Source organism: Caretta caretta, chromosome 8, assembly GCF_965140235.1.
Source record: "Caretta caretta isolate rCarCar2 chromosome 8, rCarCar1.hap1, whole genome shotgun sequence".
Lineage (NCBI taxonomy): Eukaryota > Metazoa > Chordata > Testudines > Cheloniidae > Caretta > Caretta caretta.
The window spans coordinates 7,060,195-7,071,270 of NC_134213.1; the positions used below are offsets into that span (position 1 = coordinate 7,060,195).

Genomic DNA, 11,076 nt, shown 5'->3' on the forward strand with positions numbered 1-11,076 from the left:
TAACACCTATATATCTACATTGACATCTACCTGAAGGGTTGTATAGGTCACTAAACTAATTCTTGGGGACTGCTATAATGCAGACCATTTAAGTACCTATGCTGGAAGAGACATTGATTCTATTGCTCCTCACTTGCCATGCGACCTTGGACAAGACATTTAACCGCTCCCTGCCTCAGTTTCCCCATCTGTAAAATGAGAATAATAATGCTAACTCAACTTTGGAAAGTGCTTTGAGATCTACAGTTGAAGAGTCCTGAGCACCATTAGATAGTCCTGTGTTATTAATTTTCCAAGATCTATAACTAATCATTGCCATTTCCCCTGAACAGGGAATCTTTCAACTGTTATTTATTTATTTATATTACTGTAGCACTGAGGGTGGGCTCCACTGTTTATCCACCACCATTCCAGGCCTACCTCTGGCACCAGCTCTTTATATCATCTGGACACATCTCTGCAAGGGCGAGAAAGGGATAGCGGTGGGGGAAGGTTTTTCTGCAGTCTCAGGAATTTGCCCTGCAGTGACTCCAAAAGAACATATTTGTCTGGCTGGGGGTCATGGTGAGGAATGCCAGACAGGCCTACCAGGAGCCTTGATGCATCTGGAGGGTGAAGCATCCTGTTTAAAACCTTCAGGTTCAGAAAAATGAAAATGCCTCCAGGAATGTGGGCAAGAAACCTCTGTGTGCTGCTCCTGGAATTAGTTCCCTGCACACATCAGAGAAGGAGACATCCACGCTGCAGCTATAAAGCGGGGGAACAGAACCAGTGTTAGGACCCTGCAGGGCTCTGGGCTTCCCAGCTTTTTTCCTTGAAGTCAGTGAAAGAACTGGGAGGGGCTGAAGCTCAGACTCCCCTTAAACCTGGCTGCTTCGCCTGTCTCCTGGGCAGATGTTACAACTTTCTGCCTTCCTCGCTAGTCTTTTCAGGAGGGAACTTTCAGGAGGGAACACCCTCTGGCTCTGCTCTCATCACTCGGGTTGCAGTCTGAGCAAAGCTAAGCAGGGAGCTTCCAGAGCTCTTTGTCCAGTTTTGAAAAACTTCAGGGATTCTTGAGGGAGCTCATTTGGAAGAAGGGGAAGGGGGAAAGGAAAAACAAAACAAAACAAGGGAAGGAAGAAAGGAGAATAATGGTGATCTGGTCTTGCCAAGAAATCTTTTCGGTGCAAACTGTGAAGAAGGGAGAGCCTGGTTCATCACCGTGGCGTGAGGAAGAGGACTCAGCTGCTGTGGGCTTGAACTTTGGCTCCATCTTGCACTGGGGTTTACATAAAAAGAATATATTCTGCTGAGACAGGGCTCAACGAGCCATTTGGCTAGCCCGGCGTTCCAACAGCTGAACGGGACAAGAATCCAGCGTGGTCTCTAGCTGGGTTTTGGATAGTTGTATTAAAAACGAGACATTGCAGCACTTTTGGAAACTAAATAACATCCCAGAGGAAATTAACTTTATGGTGCATGTGTCTTTGACTGTATCAGCTTGAAGATTATTTTCTTTTTACTGGAAACAGCTCTACAGCACTGGTGGATTTAATTACTTCTTCTTCTTCTTCTTTTTAAAGAGAGAGAGAGTTGTTTCTATAAAACTTGCCAAAGGAATTTGAAAGAACAGACCCTAGGGTGGGAGGGTAGATTGTGATTTTTTTTGGAGGAGGAAGAGGTCTCCTATTCCTCTTTCTCAGTGGAAGATGCTTGGACAATAACCACCCTTAGAAGTCTGAATGCTTGGTCCAGCATGGCTGTTTATGCTCTCACAGGTTTCTCACTAGTCAGCCTGCTTAGTTTTGGCTACTTGTCCTGGGACTGGATGAAACCCAGTTTGGTAAGGGACTTTTCCATGGACCCAATGGAGAAATCGCTCCCTCCTGCCTTCTCCAGACCGCCTCACATCATCTTCATTCTGACTGATGACCAGGGGTACCATGATATTGGGTACCATGACTCAGACATACAGACACCAATGCTAGACCGGCTAGCAGCCGAAGGAGTTAAACTGGAGAATTATTACATCCAGCCCATCTGTACCCCATCCAGGAGCCAACTTATAACGGGCAGGTAAGACAACAACTTCACCTGTCACTGTCCTGGGAAACTTAACAGTTTCTTCCCTTCTCTTCTGACCAGTTAATCCCAGCTTACTGTGGGCAGGTGTTTATGAGATAGCCCTATGGAAAATACCCAAGTAGTAAAACCATGAGGCTCTCTTAGGAAGAATCCCTTGGAAAAGAATTGTTTTGTGTATTGTGTAATAAATTGCTTGAAACTTTACACTGTAGACTCCATGGGGAAGGGATCTTGAACCAAACTGAGCTCTGTGTAAGCAGGCACAACTCCCATTGAAGTCAAATTATATTATGCCAGGGCTAAATGTGGTCCGTTAGCCCTGGTGGTTCAGTGGTTAGGGTGCTAGCCTAGAACTTGGGAGAGAGGGATCCATGCCCTTGCTCCACCATGGACTTGTGTGACCTCAGGCACTTGTGTGACCATTTAATCTCTCTGTGTCTCCATTTCCCACCTGTACAATGGGGATAAAAGCCCTGCCCTGCCCCACGTGGATGCGTGAGGATAAATAATAAAGATTGTGAGTGTTCAGACACTGTGGGAATGCGGGTCCAGATAAGTACTTAAAGAGATATAGCATGATCTAGGTCAGGGGTTCTCGACTTTTTTGTTTCTGAGTCCTGTTTCCCCCCAACATGCTACAAAAACTCCACGGCCCACCTGTGCCACAACAACTGGTTTTCTGCATATAAAAGCCTGGGTTGGCGTTAGGGGGTAGCAAGCAGGGCAATTGCCCGGGGCCCCATGCCACAGGGGCCCCCGCAAAGCTAAGTTGCTCAGGCTTCGGCTTCAGCCCCGGGTGGCAGGGCTCAGGGATCCAGGCTTCAGTCCCATGAGGTCGGGCTTCAGCTTTCTGCCCTGAGCCTCAACGAGTCTACCACTGGCCCTGCTTGGCAGACCCCCTGAAACCTGCTTGTGGCCCCCCAGGGGGCCCTGGACCCCTAGTTGAAAACCACTGATCTAGGCGACCAGGCATCAGGTTGGGAGTCCGGAAACATGAGGATCTATTCCTGACTTGCTGTGTGAGTGCTGGGCAAGTCACTTAGGCCAAAAGTTTTAAAGGTGCCTTCAGGTAGGCCACCAAAATCACTGGCTGTATTTGAGAGTCGTAGCCTGTACCTGTACCTCAGGCTTCCCATCTGTAAAGCAGCTCAAATGGTGCGTGCCCATGTCTGCAGAGCCTTTGGAAACTGATGGCTATAACACAAATTAATAACCACCTGAAAAGGGAGAACCTCCGGCTCCTCCATTGACCCCCAAAATGGAGGGAGATGGCTGCAACCTTTGCGAACAACTGGGAAAGAAAGAGCTGGTATCTGCATGGCCATGGTGTTAATGTGATAGTCTCTGTGGCTGTGCATTATATGATCCTTTCTTCCCTTTACACTGACTCATGGGGTCATAGAGTGGCATCGTCCATGTGGTGTTTGCTTGGACCATGAGGCCATAGGAGGCTTTCCTCTCATAGTAGTAATAACAATACTTGACATGTTTTTAGTGCTTTTCCTACTTGCTTGGCCGTTATTCACAATGGCACTGTGAGGGAGGTATGTGCAACCACCTCTAAGTCCATAGTCTTCTCCTGTAGAGGGTGCAGGCTGACTCTCTATTGAGCCATATAGTGCTTTCACTGTAGATGCATCTTGTGGTGGCAGCCCATGGCTGCATGTCTCTAGGGTATGCTGCATGTCTACAGGAAAACTATGACAGCACTTGGAGATCAGTGTTCATTGTATGAAGCCTGTCTCATCTCAGTCTCTTGGTGCTAAGGGTCTGGATAGAACAGATGCCACCTGAGTGCTACTAGAAGAGAGAAACTACCTGAATTTGGGAATGGGAGGAAGGAAGCTAATATTCCCAGGACAGACTTAGTCGCCCTATGGACACACAGCAAACTGCTAGATTGTGCAAGCCTTACTCATCTTGTTGAGCCCTTGCTCACACAAGTAGCCCCACTGACCTCAACAGGATGACTCATGCAACACAAGTAATCTAGCTTTTTACAGGAGAGCAGCCCAATGACTATCCTGCACTGCTGGCTGGAGGGGCATTTACTGAACTGATTTTGCACAGTTTGTTCCTGTAGGATACATAACCGGCTTTCCAAATGATAGTGGATGCAATGGATTTAGATAGAGCAACTTGGACAGGAGTGTGGGTTGGGACAGCTGTTAAATAGGGGTCTGCCATGTCAAAACTAGTGCAATGTGTTTCCTCTCCCAGGCACACAGGCAGGCTCCACTAAGGAATGGAGGCTCAGAGCTTTTCTGGATCAGAACTAATTTCTCTTTTTGTTTTTCTTCATTCCCCTTGCAGGTACCAGATCCACACGGGCCTTCAGCACTCCATCATCCGGCCCCGGCAGCCCAACTGTCTGCCCCTGGATCAGGTCACGCTGCCCCAAAAGCTGCAGGAAGCCGGCTACTCGACGCACATGGTGGGCAAGTGGCACCTTGGCTTCTACAAAAAGGAATGCCTGCCCACCCGGCGAGGCTTCGACACCTTTCTGGGCTCCCTGACAGGCAACGTGGATTACTACACCTACGACAACTGCGACGGACCCGGCGTCTGTGGCTATGACCTGCACGAAGGGGAGAACGTAGCGTGGGACCAGAGTGGGAAGTACTCAACCTTCCTCTATGCCCAGCGAGTGAACAAGATCCTGGCCACCCATAACCCCAAGGAGCCCATCTTTATCTATGTGGCGTTCCAAGCCGTGCACACGCCCCTGCAGTCCCCCAAAGAGTACATCTACCGCTACCGCTCCATGGGCAACGTGGCTCGGCGCAAATACGCCGCGATGGTGACGTGCATGGATGAGGCCGTGAGGAACATCACCTGGGCACTCAAGAAGTACGGTTACTATGACAACAGTGTGATTGTGTTCTCCACGGACAACGGCGGGCAGACGTTTTCCGGGGGAAGCAACTGGCCTCTGCGAGGCCGCAAAGGGACCTACTGGGAAGGCGGGGTCCGCGGCATCGGCTTTGTCCACAGCCCCCTGATCAAACGCAAGCGTAGGACCAGCTGGGCGCTGGTCCACATCACAGACTGGTACCCTACGCTGGTGACCCTGGCTGGGGGCAACGTGTCTGAAGCCAAGGGCCTGGATGGGTACAATGTATGGCCGGCCATCAGCGAGGGCAAGGAGTCCCCGCGCACTGAAATCCTACACAACATCGACCCCCTCTACAACCACGCCAAGCACGGCTCACTGGAGGGTGGCTTTGGCATATGGAACACAGCTGTGCAGGCCTCCATACGGGTGAGGGAATGGAAGCTTCTGACTGGTGACCCTGGCTACAGCGACTGGATCCCTCCGCAGATGCTGACCAACTTCCCAGGGAGTTGGTGGAACCTGGAGCGGCTGACGGATAGTGTGCGCAAATCCGTCTGGCTCTTCAACATCTCGGCTGACCCCTACGAGCGCGACGACCTGTCGGACCAGCGCCCAGACGTGGTCAGGGCTCTCTTGAAGAGGCTCGTCCACTACAACCGGACTGCGATCCCGGTTAGGTACCCGGCCGAGAACCCCCGGGCCCACCCGGACTTCAACGGCGGTGCCTGGGGGCCGTGGGCCAGCGAGGAGGAAGCGGAGGATTGGGAGGGAGGTGGTGGGCCGCTGAGAAATAAAAACAAGAAGAAGACGTGCAAGATCTGCAAACTGCGCTCCTTTTTCCGGAAGCTGAACACCAGGCTGATGTCAAACCGCATCTGATGGGGCTTCCGCAGAGCTCCAGACGCAGCCGCTCAAGGTGGGTGTTCCAAATGGCCAGGACAATGGGAGGGAGAGAGGCAGATGGCCACAGAGACAGCAGCGCACTCTCACTTTCCCTTGCACCAGTGGACCCGCGCACAAGGCCAGCCAGTCACAAAAGCCCCCCGATGTCTTTCCCTCCGGACTCCCCCAAATTGAGCAACCTGTAGGGATAGCCATCCGGTCTGCAAGGAGCAGGTGTCCAGGTTAGGGTGGGCGAGGGAGAGTGACGGGGGTCCTGCAATCTGTTCAGTGCACGTTACATCGGTTGCTGGTTGTCGAGCTGTCTAGCCCGTTCCAGTGCAAAAGAATGAAACTTGCCATAAGCGATCAACCCAGGGACCAGTTCAAACGCACCATCCTGGGAGCAAAGCTTTAGACGCAGATCAAACCCACGGTACTTGAAGCTGCATGAGGATGTTCTCAAGTGGTTCATACGAGGGAGGCTGGCCTGCTGAAGGCTGCTCTCAGGGCAGGTTTCCCTGATTGTCTGGCTCTATAAAATGTGCTGTCACCTTATGGAACCCTAGTGAGTATGTCGCCCCATGTGCCCCTGCTCCGGGAACTCTGCCTGTCCTTTCTCACTCAGCCCCGACGACAGCTTTTCCCTCCTGAAGGCTTTACGGCAGATGGCAGCACAGTGAAGGCGAGGCACACTTAGTTTTATGTTGATGGTCCCTGGCTCAGAGACCAGGCAGAGCCTGGGGGCGGCAAGAGAATACTATCCCTAATGGACACAAAGGCAAACAGACTGTATATGGGCCTGGATCAGCGTGGCCCTGTGGTGTATTGGAGACACGTTTGCACTGAGAACTTATGGGGCGTCAGCTGTTTCAGTATAGAACAACCCCAGTTTACATTCATCTATTGTACAGACTCATGCATGTACACCCACGTGGACAGATATGTGTGGATTCACTTACCCCCCCTCCACCATCACCACCACCACCACAATGGGTTTGAAAGAAGGCAGCTCCCTGATTCTCAACTCCCAGGGGTGTCCTCTGCCAGACAGCCCCCCCACACACACACACCTTTGCAGTGACAGCAGAGCAGCTTGCCTCATGGCCTTGCTGCCATGTTGATGCCGGCTCTGGAACAGAGGACTAGGTCTCTCGGACACTTTCTCTGTTCGGTCTATTTTCCAGGGTGTGCGTGGATTCCCAGAGGATCCACAAGGAGCTGGTGGCAAATGTAGTGGAGCTTGACGATGGGGATGTAGGGAGGAATGCAGGTGTGGGATCAGTGTGTAGTAACACCTTGCTGGGCTGCAAACTGCAGGCATCTCTTTTGTTTGTTCCCAGAGCTGTTCCTTACTCAAAACACTCTGATGATGTGTTTGCACCAAACAGGCACCCACTGCTTCCCTGGCTGCCGAGTGAATCTCCATGCTTGCTCAGTCCTGCCAGCAAAGGGGGGATACCATACCGCCCTCCTTCCTTGGGAATTTAACTGAGGAGATCATCTGAGGCCAGTCCTCTCTTAGCGCGACAGAATGCAAATTGCTGGTCCTCCACTTCTGCGTCCTTTTACTGTTGACCTTTCTGTGGCATGCGTGAGAGAGAGTGTGCACCCGCGTGTGCCACGGAAGGGGGCTGGCCAGGAAGAAAGGGAGTAAACGGCTTTAAAAGCATTTTTAACGTGTGGTGCATTTACATTTACACAACGCGTTTTACATTTCTCCCCACAGGTTTCTCTTGGTGCAGCGTGTGTAGGCGACAGCCCTGCTGTGAATTTTGAAAATAGTTATTTTTGTCTCTGGAAAATGAGGCCTGTTAGGGCTTGTCAGCTTTTGGATGAGCAGGGCAGGCCTTTTTTTTTGCAAAATAACATTCATTTTACATCTGTCCCTGAAGGACGTGACAACTGACAGCATTTTCACTGGGTACCTTGCGGAGTGCTTTCCCGTTGGCTCCGGATGTGTGTGCGAGGAAAGAGACAGAGACAAGGCTGGGGACGGGAGAGGAATACAATGACATCTGTGTTTTTCTATTATTATTTAGATTATTTGGAGGATTGTGATTTTATATAGAAAGAGGGGAAAAAAAACCCCAACAACAAGAGGAAGAGAAATGGGAGGCCGTGTTACCCTAGAGATGGGCAAAAATAGGAGCTTTCGCATTACCCACCAGCAGGACATGGATCGGTCTACCTGTCTATACAGTACCCATCACTGCACTATGGCCCTGATCCTGCAAGTTGTTCCGTGTGGACACCCTCCCCCCCGACCCCGGAGTTCAGTGGGGCTCAGCGTGGGCTCCAGGGCCTGGCCAGTTGGAACAGTTTGCAGGATTAGAATACATCTGAGCACTGTGCAGAGTCTCCTATCAAACTCACAGATAGGGATGGTTGTTTCTCTCTCCTCATCCCCTGGTTGAAATCTGGGTCCTGTTGAGCTGCACTCTGCTCCATTTGGGAGGGAAGTATTCTGACCCTGGGAATGGTTCCGGTTTTGGGTCATCTCTGTGTCAAATGGTGGTGGGCAAAACTGGCATCAGAATTGGTTTTCCAACACCAAAGGCCGCAGGGGCAGTGGTGGCTGAGATTGAAGTTCAGTTTATTCGGCTCTGCCATCACCCCACCCAGTGGAGGGCCAGGGGCAGATCAATTGTTCTAGCTTGGACCCATCTCCCTGGTACATTGGCAGGGTTATGACCAGTTACAAAGCAGCCACAGAGAGGCACTTACCATAACAGACCTAAAATCGCCTACCAGCTCAGATGACCCAGGGGAGAGACTATGTGTTCTAACAAGTCACTTATAACTAGCATCACAGCAATAGAGTGGAGCATTCCATCCCCTTATGCATTATGCTTCGTTTAATGAATAAGTGAGATTTCACTTATGGGCCCCATTTAGCAGAGCACTTCAGCAGGTACTTAACTTTAAGCATGTGCTTAAGTGTGTCCGTATCCAGCCAAACACATAATCACACATGTAAATGCGTTGCTGAATAAGGACAGATTTAAGTACATGCTTAAAGTTCAATATATTTTAAACCCTTTGCTGAATCAGGGCCTTTGGGAAGAATCCATACAGAGCAAGAGAAAAGGTGAAAAAGAGCTAAAATAAAGATCAGACTTGGAATCAAAGCAAAGGGGGATGCTATGCAAAAACAAATCATTATTGATCATTTGAGAAAACAGCTTTAATGGGAAGTTGGACGTGGGCAATTGTTATAACCAAATTCATGATTGGGGGTGTGTGGTGTGACAAGAGTTGGTCATAAAATCTCTGAAAATTTTTAACCAAATTTCGCCATTTTTTCAAAAATGGAAATTTCCATGAAAACATTTTTGATTTTTTTCAATTTTTTCCATGTTTTGATGATTTTCTTTGTTTTGTTTCTTTGTTTTAAATTTTTTCCCTTTCTTTTCTGTTGCCATTTGGAGCGATCAGTCTAATGCAAAGCTTTTGGAAATGATTCTGAAACAGAAAACTCATTTTAGACAATTTTCAATTTTTGAAAGGAAAAAAAAAGGTCGAACCAAAAAGTCTCTGGAAAAATTTGAAAAACAAAAAATGAGTTTGTTTCACAACCCAATGAAATGAATGAAACTTTACTGGAAAATTTTTAAAGCATTGTAACGTTTTTTGTAATGTTGGTTAACTCTAGTGGTGACTTCACAATGATAGCATGTGCCATCTTTGAGCATGCTTAATTCCATGAGACCAAATCTGAGTGGCATGAGAGAAAGGGACAACTGATTCTGGGAATGGGTACATTGGTTCCTGGTGACAGCAGCTGGTGCAAGCTACATCTTATTTTCTAAGTGTTTCTCAATTTTGAGCCAGTAACCACTTTGTCCTGCCTTCTCAGCTAATCCTCTGTCACTCCCAGAGATGCACTGTTGTCCCATCCCTGTACTGAGACACGCTGGCTCAGTTTCCTTGCTCCATGCTCTGCTTCCAGGTGTGATGAGAAAGGCCAGTGCAAACTGCTGGAGGACAGCTCAGCGGAAACAAAACAACCTGCAAAAAACACTGGAAGAAAGGAGGGGTCTCAACCTGCAAAGATAGGCCCCAAGGAGTGCTTGTCACACTCCATCTCCTCCTCTGTCTGGCTCTAGCTCTAAGAAAGTCCGTGGGTGAGATTTAGCTAAGCCCACGGCCATTCTACTTCTGCCTTGGCAATAGTGGCCATGAGGAGCTGCCCACACACCGAGGAGATCTATTTGCACAGATATGCTAAGATCACTCTCTTGTAAAGTTGCAGAAGCCAAAGTATATTTAAAACATCAAGCCCTAGGAGCCGAGTGACAGCCAGGTTCCCATGGAGGAAGCCGGTCAGTGAGCAGCGTCTCGGCAGGCACAAGCTTTGGCACAGGAGGACTGGAGTGCTGGGAAGGGAGAGCCCAGCATTACGGCATCTGCCTCTCCTTGGCCAAGTCTCCCTCTCTCTCTCGCTGACGTTCCTGCTGAGACCCAGGCCAGCAGCCCTCCTTTTTGGCCTGCCTGTTCTCTCCGTCGCTGAAGCGGGGATCTGGAAGCCTGCAAAGATGAGACTCGGGAGACAGCTGTCTCTAAGCGCTGCTCCTTTCTCCCCCTCTTCTGCCACCGTGCTGTTACTCCATAAAGGCTGCTTGGTTGGGAAATTGCTAGGAGGTTAGAGAGGAGTTTGCAAAATACAGGGTTTCAAAGCAAAATGGGCCTGTTTGTTCCACATGACAATTACCCCCAGCATTGCCCAGGATGCACTGCAGCAGCCAAGTCACCTATTTGTCCTTAGCATTAGTGTTGGTGATGCTGTCGCCGTTGTTTGCCACGTCTGGAATTGCCAGTGTTGCTAGCACCCTTTGTCTCCAGCTGGGCCCAGCCCCCTACTCGGCCTGTCTCTTACTCGTTCTCCATTTTGTTCTATGATGCCATCAGTTGATTAATAAACTATTAATTTTATGCACTTTGTGGTTATGTTCTGGGATGGCGAGGATGAGGCGGACTGTGTGAGAAACCTTGCACACTCAGACACACTCGTCACTCCTTCATTAATTCCCCTCTCTTGGTTTCCTCTCCAATGGGAGCGGTGCAAGGGGACAGACGAATGGCCCTGGGGTGGCCTCTCTTCATCCACGGGGCCCGGGGAGCAGCAGTGTGAGTGACAGCACCTTGCTGCACGTGTCTGCTCCGCTCAGCCCTACCTTGGAGGGGCTGACCTCCAGTGGGGAGAGGACAAGCCAACCTCCATTTCAGATCGGCGCTCAGCCTGTGCAGAGACTACCGACACAGGGGCCAGGGCAAGCGGGAATGGGGCCCAT

At 49.9% G+C, this 11,076-nt stretch overlaps 1 protein-coding gene across 1 annotated transcript; it reads left to right on the forward strand.

The window, feature by feature from the left end:
- Positions 1-762: 762 nt before the first annotated feature.
- On the forward strand, positions 763-10,717 carry ARSI (arylsulfatase family member I). Its single transcript, XM_075131249.1, has 3 exons — positions 763-2,058; positions 4,381-5,819; positions 7,512-10,717. The coding sequence occupies exons 1-2, from the start codon at positions 1,739-1,741 to the stop codon at positions 5,780-5,782; spliced, it is 1,722 nt and encodes a 573-aa protein (XP_074987350.1). The 5' UTR covers positions 763-1,738; the 3' UTR covers positions 5,783-5,819; positions 7,512-10,717.
- Positions 10,718-11,076: the final 359 nt, after the last annotated feature.